Below are 23,186 nucleotides of genomic sequence, written 5' to 3' on the forward strand. Positions count from 1 at the left end.
TTTCTCTCCTATTTCCTCTCCTTTGCTTTCTTTATGGCTCTTCCTTTCATGCCTGTGCCTGCGATTTTCCATGCCTCATTTAGCTCAGTTGTGAATCAGCAGCCCTATGATAACCAGGGCACAGGGTACAGGTCCAGGCCTGGTATGTGCCTCTGTATCACAAAAAAACGAAAAAACCAAACCTGTTGCCATGGAGTTGATTACAACTCATGGTGACCCCATGTGGCAGAGTAAAACTGCACTATAAGGTTTTCTTGGCTGTAATCTTTTTGGAAGGAGATGGCCAGGCCACTCTTCTTTGGTACCACTGAGTGGGCTTGAACCACCAACTGTTGGGTTAGTAGTCCAGCACAAACTGTTTACACCACCCGCACCACCAAGTCATTGTGTAAGTGATGTTGGAAAGTGGGAACAACTCTAGATCTGAGTGGCTCTTAAATGTGAAGACATTTGCTCCAGCCAAAGCAACTGTTCAATGACTGTAGAGGATATAACCTCTTTATGTGGTGAAACACGATACAAGTGACAGCCCTTTTTGATTGAAAACAGCTTTCATGTGAAAGTTGAGACAATACATATGTTTATTTCTTTGAGTTTCTCATTCTTAATTAAATGATTTAAAGGAACAGCTCTCCTGTCTTCTTGGACACCTTCCAGGACAGTAGACATGTACTTTTTAGAATTTGAAAGCCACATGCAATCACAAAGGGTTCTCAGATTCAGCTGACTCCTGTCATGATCTTGGGCTCCATCAGGTGATCTGATTATTTCTTAGGCATCTCATTGCTTTGTTTTGAATTTTATTGTGGTAAATATATAGGTAACAAAACATTTGCCATTTCAACAGTCTCACCTGTACAGTTGAGTGACATTAACTATGTTCATCATATCGCTGAACTATTACCCTCATCCATTCCCAAGCATCTTTCTCTTTTAGCCATACATCTTAAACCAGGATGTTCTTGATTAAACTGATGCTGTTAATACTTCCCATAATGCAAAGCACAGAGAACTAAGCTCATTGGTTTTTTTATTGGCTAATGCTGTATCTGTTTGACTTTTTCAGAGTTCCAGAGCTATGGGGAATCCCCAGTGGGCACTCCTCCTCCTTGGCTGTCTCCTCACAGGTATGAATCCCAGCCCTTTCTGAATGCTTTGTCCTAGGGGAGCACTTGCTTTCTAAGTTCTGAGCTCTGTGGTATATTACCTGTATTCTGTGTAGACAGTTGAAAAGAGAGAAGAGAAGCAGAAAATTCTAGACTGTTATCCAGAATGACCACTAACTTTCTATCCCTTTAGCTGTACTGCACTAATTCCGTTTTCACAAGAATGCCCTCCTGGGGCAGTTTTAATGTGTGTACATTCCTGACACTGAAACGTTGTTAGTAGTAATAGTCCACCGTCTCCCATAACTCTCTTCCTTTCCCCAGCCCATGGGTTTCCAGGAGAGGTGGATCAGATGAATTCACAAATGTACAAGGGAAGTAAATAATAGAAAGGTCCAGCTCAGGAAACCGTACCTATCTTAAGCAGAAGATGCTTAAATTGCTTGACAATCTCAGAGCAACCCTTTCCCTTAGCAGCTAATTGACAGATGGATGTTTGACTCACAGGGAAGCTTATTAACTCTTTCCCACCAGCAGGATGCCATTGGAGCTCAATCTTTATTGGAATTTTTTAATTTTCATGTAGATATTTATGTGTTACAGACATTCAGCATGAAAGCAGTGCCTTTTAAGTCTGAGAAGGTAGCTTAGCTTGTTACTGTCTTTAGGTCCTATCTGTATGGCTAGAGTGGATTTGAACAAGATCAACAAGATAGTAATTCTAAACTCCCTAACTATACCTACCCCATCTACAGCATGCCAGGTGACCCACATGTACTTATAATTCCGGTTTTAACAAGCAGCAGGCATGACCTCACATCAGGCTCTAAGGGAAACTAGAGACCATTAACTAACTAATAATTACCCAAAACCAAACCAAACCAAACCAAACTCACTGCCATCAGTCGATCCTGACTCAGAGTGTTCCTACAGGACAGAGTAAACAGCCCCATAGGGTTTCCATAAAGGTTTTTGCAAACCTTTCTCATCTTTCTCCCATGGAGCAGCTGGTGGGTTTGAGCCACTGGTTTGGCAGCCAAACGCTTTAACCATGGCACCACCAGAGCTCCTAACTACGAAGTGAGCCATAATATCTCTTGAATCAGTTTCACAGGCAGAGGAAGCGAGACTGAAATTTTCGGTTCTAAGATGAACTTTTCACCCTAAGTTTTCTTTATTTTCAAAAATCAAAAATACTCTTCGTTTTTGAATGAAAATCCACATGATCGTGCTTTGGTGTCTGGAACTGATGAAAGAGAGAAGCCGTGCAGAGTGTCGCGAGAAGCAGAGGAGGTGTTGTTCTCGAGCACAGACCCGCCTTGTGCTTTGTTCGGTCAGCCTGCCTGCCCCAGTTCTCGTCCCATTTTTCACTATGGGAATCCTCTGCAGCGAGTGTGGACAATAAAGCACCTGTATGTGCTCGAGCCTGTGCCATCTTGGGGTATTTTATGGTTGTACATAAGAGTGTGAAATATGGAATTGGAGTTAGACATCCTCTGTCCATTGGAGTGTCTGGAGGAGTGACTCTGGGGTGGCTTTGGGGTGAGGGGCTGGAGCTTTTGTGGCTCTCAGCAGATGCAGTGGCTGTTATAATGGGGGGCCTTTCATGGGCATCCAGACTAACGGATTTTTGCATAGACATGGCCATTGTTCACATAAGCTGCTTCTGTCGCTCCTCTGGGTTCTCTGGATGACACTGTCCCTTCTGGCCGTATCCTATTCAGAGCATGTTTCCTTTCACAGGGCCGGGCCTCATACTGTGCCAGCTTTCATTACCCTCCATCCTTCCAAATGAGAATGAAAAGGTTGTGCAGCTGAATTCGTCCTTTTCTCTGAGATGCTTTGGGGAGAGTGAAGTGAGCTGGAAGTACCCCATTTCTGAAGACGAGAACCTCAACGTAGAAATCCAAAATGAAGAAAACAACAGTGGCCTTTTTGTGACAGTGCTGGAAGTGGCTGGTGCCTCCGCAGCCCACACAGGAATGTACACTTGCTATTACAACCACAGTCAGATGGAAGACAGTGAGGTCGTGGGCAGGCACATTTATATCTATGTGCCAGGTGAGTGGAGGGGCCCTGGGACCGAGTGTGCATCGTGCTGTCCTGTCTCTTGTGTTAACTGTATTAAGGTTTTTTTAAGTATAAAAATAAATGTTTATTTTTTTAATTGTTATTTTACTTATTTAAAAAATTTTATTATGATTTGGGTGAAAGTTTATGGAGCAAATTCATTTTCTGTACAGCAGTTCGTATACATTTTGTTTCATGACATTGAGTGCAATTCTCCACAGTGTAACAGCTCTTTTCCCACTTCCCTTCCATAGTTATCTCTTCCCTGTGTCCTTCCCTCCCATTCACTCCTGTTTTCCATGCTGTCTCCCTGACAAATGTTTGTTGTAGAAGAGTTGGGAAACACAGGAGAGCACACAAAATTAAATAAAGGTCCTTTGTAATCTCGTTACCAAAAAATGTTTATTGTTAACATCTCAGAGCTGTGTATTAAGTTTCGAAACCCATTCTTATTCTGCCATGTCCCTCGGCATGGATATTATGAAAAAAATCTGAAATATACTAATTTCTATTCCGTTCAGTCAAGTTCACCAACTATTTACTGTGTGTCAAGCACACAGTCTTGTGTCTCTGAGTGTCAAGCATGCAAAAAATAATTAGGTAGGCTCTGTCTTGGAATAAAGGAGCTCTGGTGGTACAGTGGATAAAGCATTTGGCTGCTAATCAGAAGGTCAGCAGTTCAAACCCACTAGTTATTCTGCAGAAGGAAGGTGGGGCAATCTACTTTCGTAAAGATTTACTGCCTCAGAAACCCAATGGGGGTCTCTGTGAGTTGGAATTGACTCTTCGGCAGTGGGTTTGAGTTTTGGAATAGCTTATAGTTCATTGTAGTTGTTTTTTATAAGCATTATAGCTGTATTTTAGATTCAGTACAAATATATGTTTACTGTTGATGAATTGGAAGGCATTTGTTTTTCTTCTTTTTGATGAAAATTTGGAGAAAAATTGCCCATGTAATGATGATATCCTGTGTCCCCTGAGAAGCAAGGAACACGATAGGATTAAGCAGAAGCAGTTCGCCCCTTGCTATTGAGTTGATTTCAACTAGTAGTTATTCCTCGTTTGTCAGAGTAGGACTGTGCTCCACGGGGTTGTCAGTGGCTGCGTTTTCAGAAGTAGAATGCCAGGCCCTTTTCTCCGAGGCCCTCCTAGGTGGACTTAGACTTCCAGCCTTTAGGTCAGCACAACCGTTTGCCCCTGCAGGGACTCTGGTATTAAACATGCAAAGGACTTATTAGGGAAAAGGCCTATGAGAGAAAATGAGGAGGAATCCATTGCAAGTTTGTTACCATACTTCTTTCGGTAGAGATAGAGACTCCTGTTAAGGAAGTAGGATTTCTGAGTAAAACACTCTTGTGATATCTGTTTCCCTACCTTTCTGACTGTTCAAGATTTTTTAAAATTGCCTCCTTCATCTACTTCCAAAAAATGAGCCAGTGAAAACCTTGTGGATCACACTGGTCTGATCCCGTTGTGCACAGAGCTGCTATGAGTTAGGGGCTGTCTCAACAGCAAACAAAGCAACAACAGCAACAAGATAACTGGGCATCTCAAGAATCTGGAAATCTTCCATTATTTTATGATACTGTTATGCAGATGTATCTTCCTAACAGTCCAAGTTTTGTTTCACAGGGGTGGATGTCACCTCAGCTTCATATACACCTAAATGCCACACTTATGTTCCTTCAACCAAAGCCTCTAAATGAAGAGAACAGTGGGAACACGACCTTGTAAAAGTACATGCATCCTATCGTTTTAATCTGCTTAAGATTGTACAAAAATTCTTCTCATTCTCCCTACCCCCAGCACAAACACTACCCAGGTAGCCTGCATTGGAGTTAGACAGAGGTCTTTTTATTTGTAATTCTGGAGAGTAAGGGGCCCTTTCTGAAACTGATTCTTGAGGCTGGCAGTATTTCTGACCACAGTAGATTAAGTCGCCACTTTTCTTTTGGAAAGAGAATCCGCAGCATATGGAATTATAAACCTAATTAGTTTTTAAAAGATATATTTCTACACTGTTGTTGTTGTTAGTTGCCATCAAGTTGACTCCGACTCATGGCCAGCTTATGTGTAATGGAATTAAATGTTGCCGGCCCTGCTCCATATTTGTGATCTTTGATATTTTAGTCCATTGTTGTGGCTATTGTTTCACCCATCTCCTTGATTACTGTACTGCTTTCAATAATACTGATATGAAGGAGCTCTGGTGGTTCAGTTGTTAAAGCATTGGGCTGCCATCCAAAAGGTCGGTGGTTCAAACCCACCAGCCACCTTATGGGAGAAAGATGAGGTAGTCTGCTTCCGTGAAGATTTACAGCTTTGGAAACTGTATGGGACAGTTCTGCTTTGTCTTATGGGCTTGCTATGAGTTGGAATCAACTTGATGGCAGTGGGTTTGGTTTTTTGGTTGTAAGTGATAAAAATTTTCCCAAGTCTTTCATAATTTTTTAATTATGAAATTTTTCTCTTCTATCTTGGGCTATTGAACTGTATTATCTTATTGTTCATTTTTTTAATTGTTGTTTAGATTCTGATTTGAATTCCTGTCTAGTATTCCAATTTATCATCAATTTTTTCTTTTTAAATTAAGATTCAGGCAATCTTGAATTATTCATGCTTTAAATCATCTTCTAGCTGTTATGATGATGAAAGTCAGTGGGGAGACCTCTGTATATGTAGGTAAAGTTACAATTTCCACCTACTAAGATTGTTGTTGTTGTTGTTGTTGTGTGCCGTCGAGTCGGCCCCGACTCCCAGCGACCCCTCCTTGGGTTTCCGAGGCAGTATCACTACGGAAGTAGTATTGCCCAACCTTCCTTCCGAAGATTAATGCCAATCAAATGTGTTTTTTTTTTGTATATATATGTAAAGATAAAATTAATGTCTATTTTTTTTTTTTTTTAAACTACAGATCCAGATGTAGCCTTCGTACCTCCGGGAGGGACGGATTATTTAGTCATCGCGGAGGAGGATGACTCTGCCCTCATACCCTGCCGTACAACTGACCCAGAGACTGCAGTAACCTTGCGCAGTGGTGGTGAGGTGATTCATGCCTCGTATGACAGCAAACAGGGCTTTAACGGAACGTTCACTGGAGGGCCCTATATCTGTGAGGCCACCATCAAAGGGAAGACTTTCCAGACCATCCCTTTTAACGTCTATGCTTTAAAAGGTGCTTGTCCCCTCTCCCTCCTTTAAGAGCAAAAGGCAAAAACATCAGATGCATGTAGCATTAATAAGACCTTAATCACTGGTGATGGAGATTTTGAATTTCCACTTGGAGATTTAGAACCCTGCCTTTACTATACAATGTTAGGCTGACCTTTGGGGCCATGGTAATACTGCTTGAAATTACTAAAAGCAAAAAAGCTTTCTTACCTTTGTAAGATTTCATTTTTCATCAGTTGACTTCAAAATACTATAAGGAATTCTTTTCTTGCATAAGCCTCTTATTCACATTCCTGACCACAGAGGCCCTAAAAACAAATATATGTTCATGGGGGTTGGATGCGTAGATTAATTTCAGCAACTTAGGTGGTTTTGGTTTTGAGAAAAGCTTGGAGTTGTAGACTTCATCCCTTTGATCTGAGTAGGTAGAGTGAATGGTAAAGTATAATGCAAGTTCAGGTCAGTAGGTATTTTTTGAGCACTTACTGTATACATGTTGATATGCAGCAGGTCAAGAGTGTGCCATATAAATATTATTACGCGCTTATTTTATGCCAGGCCCTGTGTTAGGTACTGGAAAAGTGCTGGTAATGACAGGGAAGTAGAATGGAATTGGGGGGAGAATAAATGATGGGGTAAGAGCAAAGTACCGAAAGAAATGCCAGGCAGTGAAGGTTGGCTGATTGCATAAATGAAGAAATACATCAGTGAGCGCGATTACAAAGTAGTAAAACCATAATGAACCCAAGTGGTCAGAAGTGTGGTGTTCTGTTAAATTGGAACTGGTTATAGTTGCTATTATTGTTAGTTTGTATTCCTACATTACACACACACACACACACACACATCAGTTGCTGTAGAGTCAGCTCCAACTCATGGCAACAGCATGTGTGTCAGAGTAGAACTGTGCCCTATGGGGTCTTCAGTGGCTGATTTTTTGGAAGTGGATCTCCAGGCCTTTCTTCTGAGTTACTTCGGGGTGGACTCAAACTGAGCCGCTCAGCCTGTTAACAGTTTGTACCACCCAGGGACTCTATAATTACATGTTGCTAAAAGGGCAAGGAGGCCCCATCTTCCGGCCTCCTGCATGTCCCTCGGTGTCTCACTCAGCAATGCATGTTTCTTGCGTCTCTTTCCCAGCAGTGCGTGTCTCTTTCAGGAGTGCGTGTCTCTTTCAGCAGCACGTCTTCCTCAACCAGCAGTCAGAGAGAGTTCTGGCTTCTAGGAGGCCTCCTTTTGAGCCTGGCAGAGTGCCCAAACCAACCAATCATAACATCAGAGTTCTAAACCTGAGAGAGAGTGGGAACCTCCTAGAACATTGTTTTTTGCCATCCCCAACATAAATACCCCAGGTGGACAACTTTAGCAATCAGGAGCTCCTCAGTTGCTCATAGCAAATCCCATCTTGGAGTTTACGAAGGCTTATGGGTAGAAAAGCCACACTAAGTAATTTACTACTTGCACATGTCAAATTGTGTATACCAACTCAGAATGAAGGACGTGAGATTGTAGAGACTTTGTCTTGAGTAAACTGGCTTGCGAATTGTTTTTTCAGGGTTTTATTACACACACTCTCACACACACACACATACAACTCTTACAGATCCTATTAAAAACAACAAAAAGACCCCAAAAACCTTATGGGATTCTAACTCCACTGTGGATATTTAGGTCCTCGTGTTTGTTCTTCTTTTTGTCAAACAGCCACATCAGAACTTGACCTAGAAATGGATGCCGTGAAAACTGTGTATAAGTCAGGGGAGACGATTGTGGTCACTTGTGCAGTCTTTAACAACGAGGTGGTTGACCTTCAGTGGACTTACCCCGGAGAAGTGGTAAGTGCCTGCAAGGCTTATGGGAGCATGCATTGGAGCCCAGTGAGACTCATAAGACATAGTTCCAGTTACGTCTGTCACCGACGGGGGCACATCGCTGAGCTTTTGCAGACCTCAGTTTCCTGGCTCTACATTGTGCATAACTGACTAGATGACTGTTTCAGTTTCTTAGTGCTGTTGTAACAGAAAAACCGCCCCCCCCCATCAAGAGGCTTGTTATGTTGTTGTTATGTGTCATCGAGTCGGACCCGACCCATAGTGACCCCTCCTTGGGTTTCCGAGGCAGTATCGCTACGGAAGTAGATTGCCCCATCTTCCTTCCGAGGAGTGGCTGGTGGGTTATAAGTCCAAATTCAGGTTTGGCTGTAGAGTAAAGTCCATTCTCGTCTATTTCAGCTTCTTTAGGTGGCAGTAGAAGTTCTGGTAACCTAGTGCCTAAGGCACTTGACTGCTAATCAGAAGGCTGGCAGTTGTAAACCCACCAGCCACTCCTCTCGGAAGGAAGATGGGGCAGTCTACTTCCATAGTGATACTGTGGAAACCCAAGGAGGCATCTCAACTCATGGCACATAACAACAGCAACAACCACAACATAGCTGGCAGTCTTTGGAGTTCCTGGGCTAGAGTTCCTGGGCTAGTACAATCGACATCTCCCATTGCCTCTGGGCTTATTCTACTCTTTAATCACTCAGAAGTGATTAGATTGAGGACACACCCTACACTGATATGGCCTCATTAACAAAGAGAACCCTGTTTCCAAATAGGACTACATCCACAGGTTGTTGTTGTTGTGGTTATGTGCCCTCAATGGAGGTTAAAATGTCAACATACATTTTTTAGGAAGCCACCATTCAAGCAGTAATGACCTCTGAGGGTCTGTGATCAGTGGAAGAGTTTGAGGTGACAGTAGCTGGATCACCACAGAAGGCATATAGATTGTGCATTAAGCCTTCTTTCCAGAAGTCAGAGAGAGGTGGGTTCTGTGGCTTCAAGATAACAACCAAAAAGTTGGAAAATCTAAAAACAAAACACACGCACACAAAAACAGTGGATTTAGAAATGTTCGAATTGCTGGGGCATTGGTTAAACCAAAAACCAAAGTCACTGTCATTGAGTCATTTCCAGCTCATAGCTACCCCTCCTAGGGGTTTCCCAGGTGGTATCTATCTAATGGGTATATTGCCGAATCTTCCTTCCAAGGAGTGGCTGGTGGGTTTGAACTGCCTGGCTTCTGGTTAGCAGTCAAATGTCTTAGGCACTACGCCACCAGAGCTTCCTGGGACATTGGTTGAGTCCCATTTTCTTAGGTCCTGTGCTCTTTGGGTTATGAGGCATTTGGTTCTGTTGATTTCTCCCCTCTCCCTTGTCTGCTGCCTTGCCATACAGATTCTGCCTCCTACCTGCCTTCTGTTTCTTTGCACGACTCGCCTTCGGTGAGCAGTCATTGCTTTAGTCATTCAGCAAAGAGTTAGTGACAATTGCTAAATCCAAGGCACTGTGTTAGAAACTGATACCTGCACAGAAGGAGGGAGAGGGGAGGTCGAAGCGAGGAAGAGAGCCATCGTGGTGTTTCTGAGTCACTGGAGATTCTGCACAGTGTCCCGTTCTTTCTCAGACATTGTGCTGTTTATAGGAGAACCATACGTAAGAAGGACCCAAGGTAGAAATGATTAACAGTATTTACTACACTGGCCTCATGGAGAACATAAACCAGGTGTACATTTTTTCTCTTTATTCCTGAGTTGGAACTTTCTGCTTTTTTATTTTTTTTTCAGTTGATAATTTTCTCTGCTATTACCCATTTCTCTTCCTCTTTTTACCTGTTTGTCTCCTTCATTCTTTTGCTGCCACTCTTCCTTTCTTTCTGAGGCACCTGATAGAAGTTGGGTGTTTTCACATATTGCCTTAAAAAGCTCGTGCATTGACGGGATAGCCACGTTCAGTATGTGTACATCTTCCCTAAGAACCGAAGCTATTAGGTTTTGTTGTTTATGTTGTTCATTTCATTGCCTTTACTCCTTAAAACATAAACATCTTTTTTTCTCATTTATTGGTGATAGACATTTTTTCCAAACTAAAGTACATGCTACTTGGCCCCAAAATATATCATCAAAGTAATTGTTTTTAAAAACTTTTTTCCTGATTATAAAAGTAATCTGGGTTTATTGTTGAAATTTTGTAAAATATAGAAAATCAGAGGACAAGCTTTTCTGAGCATCATAGTTAATATTTTAGGAAGATCAGTTCTTTAATTATTTTTTATATGTAAGTATTTTATACATAGATCCAAAACCAAACCAAACTGTTGCCATCAAGGTGGCCCTTGGTGACCTTGTGGGTCAGTCGTGCTGTGCTCCGAAGGTTTCAGTGGGGATGACCTTTCAGAGGTAGACTGCTCGGGCTTTCTGCTGAGGTGACTCTGGGTGGACTCCAGCAGCCACCTTTCTGGTTAATAGCTGAGTGTTTAACCATTTGCACCATCCAGGGATTCTGCATGTCACACATCACTTAATGTGATGTACACAGTCACACATCACTTAATGTCCACAATACATACTGTATAGGACGTTGTGTGATCTGGATGTGTGAATATCATATTGTAACCTGGTCCTGCTTTTACTTTAAGCGTTTCAAACAAGCTTCGTGCCTTAGCTGCGATCATCAGTGTGCTGGAAGGGACTCAATTTTGTGTTAGGTGCTCAGTCCCCGTTATTAGCAGTTTGTGCATATCTGATATAGATCCCTCTTATGTTTTCTTTAGCATTGTAGCTTTCAGTGGAGCTGACTCTTTAACAGCTTGGAGAATTTTTTCTTTGTTTTTGAGGATCATCAGGATTATTGAGTGGGACATGCCTAAATCATGAGCAATAGTGTTCACTGATTTTCTACCTTCGTGTTGTTGAGTAACCTTTTGCTTCATACATCGATACTTCTCCTTTGCCTCTTGCTGTTGCTGTCACGAGCACTGGTTTTGCTGTGTATGGGAGCCATGATACACTTCAGGGTAGTATTTTCAAAAGAAAATTAGACAAAGAGATAATTTGAGTGCTCCAACACTCAAGAGACACATGATATACAAGATTGGATGCTCCTGTCTATGAGTTGAAGCATGCACTGTTATACAGTAAACATTTTAGATAGAAAGTACAGTACAGTGCATGCATAAACCAGTAACAGTTTTTATTATGACTACCAAGACATATGTCTTATAGGTTATATATTTACTGTACCACTTTGTGGTTGCTTTGTATACCAGAGACATGAGATACGTGTGTTGCCTACAGGAAGCTGTTGTGTTTGCTATGTCTATTCTCCAGTCAGGATTTTGGAACTCCATTATAACCTTATGTGACCACGTATGTATATGCAGTCAGATGGTGCCCAAAGATGCAGTACATGACTGTATATATGTTAATAATTAGTAACTATTGTTACATGTTCTTTTCCTCAGCAGTGTAGAACAAGCACCTTCTTATGTTATTAAATATTTTTCTAAAGCAATTTTTTAAGCAGCTAGTCTTTTAAAAAGTTGGCTTGCCTCCCCTTCTGCTGCAGAAAGGCAAAGGCATCACAATGCTCGAGGAAATCAAAGTTCCATCCATCAAACTGGTATACACTTTGACAGTCCCTGAGGCCACAGTGAAAGACAGTGGAGATTATGAATGTGCTGCCCGCCAGGCCACCAAGGAGGTCAAAGAAATGAAGAAAGTCACCATTTCTGTTCATGGTACAGTCAGCTTTCTAAACTGTCAGTCATCCATGCTATTTGGGATCTGCTATGCAGTAATTATTATCTAATGGAAACTTTTCCCTGTACAGAGAAAGGGTTCATTGAAATCAAACCCAACTTCAGCCAGTTGGAAGCTGTCAACCTGCATGAAGTCAAACATTTTGTCGTGAACATACAGGCCTACCCTCCTCCCAAGATATCCTGGCTGAAGGACAACCTGACGCTGATTGAAAACCTGACTGAGATCACCACTGATGTAGAACGAATTCAGGAGATAAGGTAAAGGCAGACTTTTCCAAAGCATGTGTTTTCTTTTTAGTATGTGGCCCTAGATAGATAGGGATGTGTGTTTGTCTTACAACTCAAACTAAAAGTCTAGAAACCTTAACAGTTTGAATTAAAAAATACTTCAAGTCAAGTAGTTTTAATTATAGCATTGCAATTTGATAATAGTATGTTAAACCAAAAACCAAACTCACTGCCATCAAGTCGATTTTGATTCATGGCCACCTCCGTTGGGTTTCTGATGCTGCAAAAACGGCAAGGAGGCCACATATTCTGACCTCCTAGAACCCCACAAGAGGAAGGCAGAATCACCGTCAATAGCACAAGGCCTATTACTGCAAGGCCAGACATGCTGCCTCCCTCCAGCCCTTTCTCCAACCATTCCTCCCAAAGCACCCACCACCTCTCTCCTGGGTTCGCTAATTTGCTGCAGTGGCCACACAGAGCTCACAGATGATGGGGTTTATTAGGGAAGCACCACAGGCTACAATTCAAGTTCAGGAAAAAACGCTCAGTCTCTCTCCCAGCCCACCGTTCCTTGGCCAACAGTCTCTCACAGTCTCTTTTCCAGGAGTGCATGTCTTGGGTGTCTCACTCAGCAATGCGTGTGTGTCTGTTGCATCTCTTTTCCAGCAATGCGTGTCTCAGGAGCCCATGTCTCTTTCAGCAGCACGTCTTCCTCAACCAGCAGTCAGAGAGCGTTCTGCCTCTAGGAGGCCTCCTTTTGAGCCTGGCAGAGTGGCCAAACTAGCCAATCATAGTATCAGAACTCTTAAGCATGTGAGAGGGAGTGGGAACCTCCCAGAACATTGTTTTGTGCCACTCCCAACAGAAATACTCCAGGTGGACAACTTCAGCAATTAGAAGCTCCTCAGTTGCCCACAGAAAATCTCACCTTGGAGTTTACAAAGACTTATGGGTAGAAAAGCCACACTAAGTAATTTACTGCACCACAGATGCTGTAAATCTTTATGGAAGTAGATTGTTCCAATCTTCCTTCTGCGGAGCAGCTGGTGGGTTTGACCGCTGACCTGGTTAGCAGCCAAATGGCTTACCCACTATGCCACCAGGGCTCCTTATAGTATATTAGATAGTATTTACTTATAATGAAAAGAGAGAAAAGATGAAAAGTTCTGCTCCCCAATGAATCCAGCTAGGATTGGAAGCAAGAAAGTAAAATGGGACCCACTTGGACTGCATATGTCTTTCTTAATATGGATGCTCATCATCCATAATGAGAGCAAACAAGTATGGTGATTCCATTTGCAAAGGCAATTATCATATAAACTTACATGAAGTGAAGCATTATGGGTTTAATTTGAAACTCATTTGCCCCAGTCAAGACCTGTATAGGAACTAAGAGTAGAGCCTGGTTCCATTTGTTTAGGCGAGAGATATGAAATGGTTAGTTTAGATTCAATCAATCTGCCAATAGACTGTTCTCCATGTTTTAACTGTTGTCCTTGGAAGGAAGGTTGGGCAATCTACTTCTGTAGTGATACTGCCTTGGCAACCCAAGGAGGGGTCGCTATGAGTCAGGGCCGATTCAATGGCACATAACAACAACAACAGAGTTTTGAGTGAGATACCACTCAGCCTCAGTCTCCTCATTTATAAGGTGGGGTTAATAATACCTTATGTCTTAAAGCAAGGAGTTAGATCAGATGCTATTGTGAGTTCTCTTGCAGCTTTAAGTCATGGTTACAATCTAAGAGTCAGCAGTACATCTTGAAAGGCCCCACTAATCCAGTTCTAGCCCTTGTCAGAAATCATCCCAAAGAGATGAGTCAGGGAAGAAAGAACAGAACTTCTCTCATCATCTCACTTAACCCCAGGATTTGCTTTCTTTTTTCTGGACTAAATTCCATGAGTAATTGTGGAGCTACATGTGAGAAAATGGATTTTTTGATCTCTGTAGAACAATGATTGAAAAGGAAGTACAATGCAGAATCTGAAAGGCTGTCTGGTGACCTGAAATGAAGTTGCACAAAGGTGGGCAGTTTCGAGCTTTGCAGTAGACTGTGAGGAAGAGATGAGAAGGGTGTTTGTTAGCTGTCACTTCAAACCATGTGTTAGCACTTTCTGCAAGCCGTAATTAATAGTAACGAAAGACAAGCTCACCAACTAAGTGGTTCCGGAAAGCTGCTATATGGATATAAGAAGTCCTTTAGCATACCTTTTTTTTAGTTCTTACAATATTTTTCTGATTCCTATTATGTGTATTAGGAGCTCTGGTGGCATAATGCCTAAGTCATTTGACTGCTAACCAGAAGGCTGGTGGTTCAAACTCACTAGCCACTCCTTGGAAGGAAGGTTGGGCAATCTACTTCCATAGAGATCCTGCCTCAGAAACCCAAGGAGGGGTTGCTATGAGTTGGATCTGACTCAAAGGCAGAGTGTTGCATTGCGTTGTTATGTGTATTGTTAATCCTAACTTGTGAGGATGGTGCAGTACCGGGCAGTGTTTCGTCCTGTTGGACATAGGGTCCCTATGAGTTGGAACCAACTCAGTGGCATCTAACAATAACAACAACGTTATGTGCTGGGAGACATGAGGATGACCAAGATGGGTAGGGTTCCTGGCTTCATGGAGCTTAAAGCCAGTGTACCCATTGGCCTTCTTGATCAAACAAATGCAGAAAATGAACAACAGATGATCCTTTGGTAATCAGAAGACAGGGTGCCTGAGGAAACTCTCTGGGGAAATCCAGTTCTGAAGCGTGTTCAGTATGGTACAACAGAGCCCAGTATCTTCTCATCACAGATCAGGGCTTCAGCAGCTTGGACTAGAAGACTTTACCTTTTCAGATTGTTTTGAGCCTCCTAAATGCTTTCAGGAGCTCTGGTAGCATAGTGTCTAAGACACTTGACTGCTAACCAGAAGGCTGGCGGTTCAAACCCACCAGCCACTCCTCGGAAGGAAGATGGGGCAATCAATTTCCGTAGTGATACTGCTTTGGAAACCCAAGGAGGGGTCACTGTGAGTCAGGTCTGATTCGATGGCACATAAACAACAAAATGCTTTCATACACACAATCTCATTTAAATAACCCTCAAAATGACCTGTGCTATATGTAGTTACCTCATTTTACACATAAAGAAACTGAGGCACAGAGAATTGCAATAATGCCTAAGTACCTTCTCAACCCACAAGCAGTGCTCTTCTTCTCCATTCCAGTTGTTTTCCCACACTGTGATATTTTATTTAAGAAGGGCTATCAGTTGGGCAAGTACTATATTTATGCATGCCTGTGTGCACATGCACACATGTTGTACACACACATGGCCAAATGTCATTTATGATGAGTGTAAGAAATTTTGGGAAGATTTCCCTTTAATAATGTGTGGAACCATATTTTTTAAATTCATTTTTTGAATAGGTGATGAAACCCCATGCTTTAAAAGCAAACAAACAAAAATGAAGGTGCATTATAAAAAAACCTCACTCCTCTCCCACTCCTACCTGCCCATTAGTTCCCCTCCTCCCCACCTACCACAAGGAATGCTTTCATTAGTTCTGTTAAGTTCTTGTGAAACCTTCCAGAGTTTCTTCAAGCAGAACAAGCAAGTGGAAATGCTAGATCCCTGAGATTTTTCCATGTCAGGCACACAGAGAAGGGCCTCTTCTTTTTTCCAGTGCTATTCCATTGTTTGGCTGAACCACCAAATATTTAGGGGAACCAAGTATTTCTTTGAAAGGTTAAAATTAAGGTTTTGTTTTTTATTTGTAAAAATGCTCGTAGGATGGTTATGCTCCCGTCCAAATGTCAACCTTTATCAGGGCTGGTTGCTCTTGGAGCCATGCAAGCTGTTCCTCATTTCCCAATGCCTAGTTTTCTGTTGGAAGAATTGTCTGTAACTTGGATCTTCAACATGTGGGAAATGTATTGAAAATCCTAGAAAAGAGATGCTGGAGAGAAAAACAAAACAAAACAAAAAACAGTTTTGTTTTTTTTTTTAATTTTTTTGCAGTGTTCCCTTCCCTCCCCTTCCACCCCTGGTAACCAACAAAGAAAGTTTCCTTCCATATATAAATCTTTCCTTGACTTTTTACAATAATGAACTAGTACTGTATTTGTTCTTCTGTGATTGACTTATTTCACTCAGCATAATGTCCTCCAAGTTCATCCATGTTATGCGGTGTTTTGCAGATTCTACATTGTTTTTTAGTGTTGCATAGTATTCCATTGTGTGTACATACTGTAGTTTGGTTATCCATTCTTCTGTTGATGGGCACCTAGGTTGTTTCCTTTTTTTTTTTTTTCTATTGTATATAGTGCTGTGATGAACATGGGGGTGCATATATCTAAAATCAGCGTTTTTTTTTGGAATTTTTAGAAAAATAATTTTTACACTGAAGACTGTAATGGCTTAATAATTGGGGTTTGTTTAGGTGATACTTGTTGAAGCAAAAAAATCCTTTTCTTTTAAGGTATCGAAGTAAGTTAAAGCTGATTCGTGCTAAGGAAGAAGACAGTGGCCATTATACTATCATAGTTCAAAATGAAGATGATGTGAAGAGCTATACTTTTGAACTATTAACTCAAGGTATGTAAAGGCAGTGTAAAGACAGTGGCAGCTCAGTGAATCCGGCACTTTTCTATTAGGTTAAGAATGGAAAAGAACGTTTTAGTGAGGAAGCAGGGATATTGGAGGTAGCTTTGTTGGCCAGAATGAATTCAGGTAATTTTGAGAGGTTCCAGGTTACTCTAGAACATCTGTCTGGGAATTCCTTGAGCTCTGGTAGCTTAGTACCTAAGGCACTTGACTGCTAATCAGAAGGCTGGTGGTTCAAACCCACCAGCCACTCCTTGGAAGAAAGATGGAGCAATCTACTTCCGTAGTGATACTGCCTTGGAAACCCAAGGAGGGGTCGCTGTGAGTCAGGTCTGACTCGACGGCACATAACAACAACAACAACATCTTCCTCAGCACCCATTTCTCAGTATGGCACTTCTAGTTCTGGGAAGACTGAAGGGGTGCTTTTTGATTCAGATGACCTTGGATTGTTCAGAGAGTCTGACCTTTTTGCTTAGTTTCCTTTGTAAACATTGCAAAGCAGCCCAATCATAATGACCCAAGTCTATTTGCATTCAGGTCTAGCATCTATTCACTGAGTGCCTACCATGGGCCAGGTGCTGTCTCAGATGGGCTCATGTAGTCCTCACAGTACATTTGAAGTTTGACATCAACATGTCTTTAATTTCTTTGACCTCAGATTAAAAAAAAAAAAATTCTTTAAAACTTGATACCATTTCGTAGATACACTTTGGTAAATGCTGTTTCATATTATACGTTAGCTCAGTGCATTAGTTGAATCCCAAACCATAATCTAATTTTAAAAGCTTCCTTTCCTCTAAGTCAAGTAACCATGGGGCCTTTTCACTTTCCTCACTCCAGATTTAAAACACTACAGGGCACAAATCCCAAAATATGGAAACTCTGAAAATGCTCTTAACCAGAGGTTCTGTCCAAATGTGAGTGCTACTCCACACACAACTGGTTTTCTTCCCCTCTAGGGTGGTTACTTGATTTGTAGGTTCAAATGCCATGTGGACAAGCTTTGAACTCACACTTCCAATTTGTAGTCCCCTGAGTTCTAGGACATGAACCCTTCAATTCTGACTTCCTCCAACTTCTTGCAGTTCCCTCCTCCATTCTGGACTTTGTTGATGACCACCATGGCTCTACTGGAGGACAGACTGTGAGGTGCACGGCTGGAGGAACCCCTCTTCCTGACATTGAGTGGATGATTTGCAAGGATATTAAAAAGTATGGAAACCAGTTTTTTTTTTTTTCTTTTTTCTTTTGTGGTCAGAATGTTTCTCCTTTGATAAAAAGGACTTTACGTGCCTTTTATTTCTTTTGTTGCTCTTTTTTTCCCTCCTTAACAGCTTTGTTGAGATATAATTTACATGCCATAAAATTCACCCTTTTAAGTATATAATTTTCTGGTTTTGAGTATATTCACAGTTGTGTAACCATCACCACAACCAATTTTAGAATATTTTCATCACTCCACAAAGAAACTCCATAGCCTTAGCTATCAAATCCCTAATCTCTCATTGCCCTGTAGCCTTAGGCAGCCTTTTCTATCTCTGTATGTGAGCCTATTGTCCATTTCATATCAATAGAAGCAGCCAACATATGATCATTTATGACTGGCTTCTTTCACTTCCATGATGTTTTTAAGATTCAGCCATGTTCTAGCATTTATTAGTACTTCATTCCTTTTCTGAATAATATTCCACTGTATGTATATACCATATTTTGTCTATGGACAATTGGACATCTGTATTATTTCCACCTTTTTGCTGTGTTGCTATGAACATTCATATACAAGTTTTTGCATAAGCATGTTTTTTATTCTCTTGGATATATACTTAGGAATGGAATTGCTAGGACATATGGTAATTCTCTGTTCAACTCCTTTTTTGAAACTTTATTATTTTTTATTGTGCTTTTGGTGAAAGTTTACTGAATAAATTAGTTTTCCATTTGATAGTTTGTACATAAAATGTTCCATGACATTAACTGCATTCCTCACAATGTGTCAGCACACTCCCCAGTTCCACTCTGGGTTCCCTGATGAGTGGGGAGAGTGGGTGAGAAGGGAGGGTGCCAGGGATGGGAAATGGGAAATGGTTACATATTCTTAAAGTTGAAATGTTCAGTCTGGCTATAGGTTCAAGGCTTTGGATTTGTAATATTTTACTGACCTTGTTTATTATGTCTGCCTCTTTTTCATAAATAGTTAACTTTCAGTTACCCACATGGAGTTTAATCTCTTTTTTGGGTATGCAGCTTGAAAGGCACAAAAGTTTTTTTTTTTTCTTTTTTCTAGGTTTCTCTTCATTTTTTAAAAAATGTGATAAAACATACAAAGTTGCCATTTTAACCATTATTAAGTGTACAATTCTTTGACATTAATCACACTCACAGTTTGCAACCAGTAGCTCTATTTCTAAAACTTTTTCACCAACTCAAACAGAATCTCAGTATCCATCAAGTACTCCACAAGTTATAGTGTTAATCTGTACGCAGAATAAGAAAGTCAACTTGCAGCAACCCCAAATGCAGAAAAGGTCAGAAGTACTTGCCATATTAGATTATCCTCCTGGCTGCCCTCACCTCCACTGCTCCCGATAACTGACTTTATATTTATGTCCTTTTCCTTTCCAGATGTAATAATGAAACTTCATGGACGATTTTGGCCAATAATGTCTCAAATGCCCTCACTGAGATCCATGCCCGAGACAGGAGTACCGTGGAGGGCCAAGTGACCTTCACCAAAGTGGAGGAGACCATTGCAGTTCGATGCCTGGCTAAGAATCCCCTTGGGGTTGAGAATCGGGAACTGAAGCTGGTGGCTCCCAGTGAGTTGCTCAACGGTCAGAACAGTTCTCTCTGTCTCAGCATTCAGCTGAGCTCTGTCTCCCTCTGGCAGAACTTTGAATCCCAGATGGGGTCAGGCAGGCATGGAGGTCGCCAAGCAGAAATTGAACCATGGATGCACGTGAGGGGCCTTCTCTGAGCATCTGTGTGGGAGCTTTTTTGTCAAGATTGGGATCCAAAACTGCATCTTGCAGAAGCCCGTTAGCATCTTGCTTGTCCAATGGTGTAGCTACCTGATCTCTTTAGTCTAAACATCAGTGTGTGGGTAAGGAGGATGGAGAAGGAAGATCTGTCTTGTTGGTCCTCATAACAGTTGAGACAAGTTGAATTCTTCAAAAGAAAAAGAATAAAAGCTTAGGAAAGCCAAAAGCAATATAAGCAAAATTCAGTCTCTCAAAAATAAAGCTTATAAAGTAGGGGTTTTTGAATTTATTGAAACTGGACTATGACGCATGGTGACCCTATGTGAGTCAAAGTAGAACTGTGCTCCATAGGGATTTCAGTGGCTGAGTTTTCCTAAGTAATTTGCTAGGCCTCTGGGCAGACTGGAACCTCCAACCTTTCAGTTAGTTGCTGAATGCATTAACCTTTTGCGCTACGTGTGGACTCCTCCGAATTATAGTAGCTCTCAATTTCATTTATCAGTCCGTATTACTCTAATGTACATTTTGCCCAAAAGGTTAATTTTGGAACGTGTTGAGAGTATTGAGATCCCCATATTTTTGTCCTTTTGAAAGGAAGGGTAAGAGGAGATGTTTCGCGCATATAGCTGTTGGAGAGTATCACTTGTCCCTGTCATGAGCCATGCTGCCGTCCCACTTCCCATCCGTCAGTGAGAGATTCCTGGCCCAAGCCCAGTCACACTGCCTTCCTTTCCTCCCACATGTTCACGAAGAAATTCTCTCCCATGTCTCTGTCTTGCCGTCTAGCTCTGCGTTCTGAGCTCACAGTGGCAGCTGCAGTCTTGGTGCTGTTGGTGATTGTGATCATCTCACTTATTGTCCTGGTTGTCATTTGGAAACAGGTAGATATTTTCTCAACTCAGAATCTTTGAATTCCATGAGAACAAGAATAGCAGCTAGGTTAATGCTTGGGACAGAGCAGAAGCTCAGTCACATGTTATATGTTGAATGAATGTTGTTGAATCCTACTGTGTCCACATACTTTGCTGCTGCAGTTAATTAAGCTTTGGTGCACTTGAACTTTGGTAACTCACCAGTTACCTGTCTTGGTCATTTATAGAAACCGAGGTATGAAATTCGTTGGAGGGTCATCGAATCAATCAGCCCTGATGGACATGAATATATTTATGTGGACCCCATGCAGTTGCCTTATGACTCGAGATGGGAGTTTCCAAGAGATGGACTAGTGCTTGGTAAGCTCCTACTGGGGTGATCGCCCAAGACGTTTTTAAAAAAAGTACTGTGTTTTTGGTGAAGATTTACATATCAGTTTAGGTTTCCATTCAACAATTTCTACACACATTGTTCAGTGACATTGGTTACATTCTTCATAATGTATGAACATTCTCATTATTTCTATTCTGGTGGTTCTGTTTCTGTTAATCTAGTTTCTCTGTCCCCCTTACCTTCTCAACTTTGTTTTGAAGTAATTGTTGACCATTTGGTGTCATATCAATGCTTTTTTAAAGGAACACAGTATTCACATGTGATACTCTTTATTTTGTGAACTGAACCAATCTGTTATTTAGCTAAAAGCTGTCCTTAAGGGCTAGGTTCAATTCAAAGCTTAAAAAGTATCTCAAGGCAATAGATTTGGGAAGTCCTTCAGTCTCAACCAGTCCAGTAAGTCTGTTTTTTTTTTACCCCTTAAAGAATTTGAGGTTCTATTCCACATTTTTGTCCCATTGTATCAGGATCCATCTACTGTGGCCATGACCAGAATGTCCAAAGCTCCTTTTTGATTTATACATAACCTTACTGTTTGTCTCAGAAGGAAGATTGGGCAGTCTACTTTTGTAGTGATACTGCCTTGGAAACCCAAGGATGGGACGCTAAGAGTTAGATCCAACTCGATGGCAGTGAGTTTATTTATTTATTTTTTTGGTTACTGTTTATAGGCCTATGTAGGAATAAAGACTCTGAGCTTGTGCTTAGAAAGAGCTGAGCGATGGAAATTTGCTTTTAGAAATATTTTTCAGTCTTAAAAATGAGTTAATTGCAGAAGGAGGACCAAACCACAAAAACCAAACTCACTGCCCTCAAATCAAACCCGACTCACAGCGACCCCTCCTTGGGTTTCCAAGGTGGTATCTCTATGGAAGTAAGATTGCCCTGTTTTCCTTCCGAGGAATGGCTGGTGGGTTTGAACCACTATCCTTCTGGTTAGCAGTCAAATGCCTAAGGCACTACCCTACGAGAGCTCCCAGAAGGAGGACATTAGGTTGGAAAAAAAAAAAAGAAAAGAGAGAAGCTGAATAAAGTATGTACTTTAATAAAAAAACGAGTTAATTGAATCGTTGTAATTATTTTTATCCTGCTCTATAGCAAATTGTAGTTAAAGACAATTGTACAAAGGGAGAAAAGACGTATGAGGGGCCTGGCAGGGATATCCAGCAGTATGGTTTTGGTTTGGAAATATATGAATTGAAATGAGATGAATTTCTCTGACTAAAAAGGAACAGATTATAAATGAAAACACCCACAAAAGACATTTTGATCCAATACATTCTGAGGATATATTACATTAGTTATATATATATATGTATATAAAACTTTAGGAAGATTTTAAAGTAAATAATGTAAAAACAACCAAGCCAACTTATCACAGACTTTTCAAACATTTCAACCCTAGGCTGAGACCAAGTGTGTGATGCTTTATAGTCCAAGGGATTTTTTTCTTTTTTTTTTTTAGTTGCTGATTTCTGAATGAATGAAAGCATGACAAAGATAAATAAGAGTTAGAGCTATAAATTGTTTTCCGATGAATGTACTAATGGTTATGTCCTTTGAAGGATGCTGTTCTGGTTACCTAGTGCTGCTCTGACAGGAATATACTACAAATGGGCTGGCCTTAACAACAGTAATTTATTCTTACAATTTGGAGACTTTAAACCCAAGTTCAAAGTGCCAAGCTCTAGGGGCTGGGTGAAAGCCATCTCTGCCTCCTGCTCCCAGCCCACTGAAGCTAGAGGCTTTTCTTCACTCAGACAACTGCTGGCTGTTGAGGCTGCCAAGCCCAAGGTTGACAAGTAAAAAGGCACAGTCCTGATGTTACCAAACCACATGGCAGGCCATTAACTCAAGTACATTATAAGTCCCAAGGTCAGCAGAGCATGGCAGGCTGCTGAACAATGACATGGCTACATGCAGGGTCTAAGCGTGCCATAAGCTAGAGACCATTCCCAAGGCTTCTCCTTATATACAAGAAGCAGACCCATACCCAGGCAGACCACATGCCCAGGCAGCTACTCAGCTGCTTGTGGTAGATCCCACCATGGAGTTGATTGCCAGTCTCATCATGGGGAATAACTCCCACCAGCTGCCCAGCCACTCAACAAGGCCCAGCCAAGTTGACACACAAACATAACTACCACAGATGCTCAGTGCATTTTTTAATCATCCACCTGTCTCA

At 41.4% G+C, this 23,186-nt stretch overlaps 1 protein-coding gene across 1 annotated transcript in view; it reads left to right on the top strand.

The window, feature by feature from the left end:
- Window positions 1-1,078: 1,078 nt before the first annotated feature.
- The window catches only part of PDGFRA (platelet derived growth factor receptor alpha), a 45,663-nt gene continuing 23,555 nt past the window's right edge, over window positions 1,079-23,186 (top strand). The window contains exons 1-11 of the mRNA XM_007946206.2: window positions 1,079-1,127; window positions 2,850-3,167; window positions 6,091-6,351; window positions 8,052-8,182; window positions 11,738-11,909; window positions 12,002-12,191; window positions 16,630-16,745; window positions 17,843-17,969; window positions 19,380-19,573; window positions 20,522-20,616; window positions 20,835-20,967. Of these exons, the coding sequence (XP_007944397.1) occupies window positions 1,079-1,127; window positions 2,850-3,167; window positions 6,091-6,351; window positions 8,052-8,182; window positions 11,738-11,909; window positions 12,002-12,191; window positions 16,630-16,745; window positions 17,843-17,969; window positions 19,380-19,573; window positions 20,522-20,616; window positions 20,835-20,967 (1,786 nt within the window). The remainder of the gene's footprint in view (window positions 1,128-2,849; window positions 3,168-6,090; window positions 6,352-8,051; window positions 8,183-11,737; window positions 11,910-12,001; window positions 12,192-16,629; window positions 16,746-17,842; window positions 17,970-19,379; window positions 19,574-20,521; window positions 20,617-20,834; window positions 20,968-23,186) is intronic.

This window comes from Orycteropus afer, unplaced genomic scaffold (genome assembly GCF_000298275.1).
Source record: "Orycteropus afer afer isolate SDZICR_OR568_19922 unplaced genomic scaffold, OryAfe1.0 scaffold00153, whole genome shotgun sequence".
In the NCBI taxonomy this organism is placed as follows: domain Eukaryota; kingdom Metazoa; phylum Chordata; class Mammalia; order Tubulidentata; family Orycteropodidae; genus Orycteropus; species Orycteropus afer.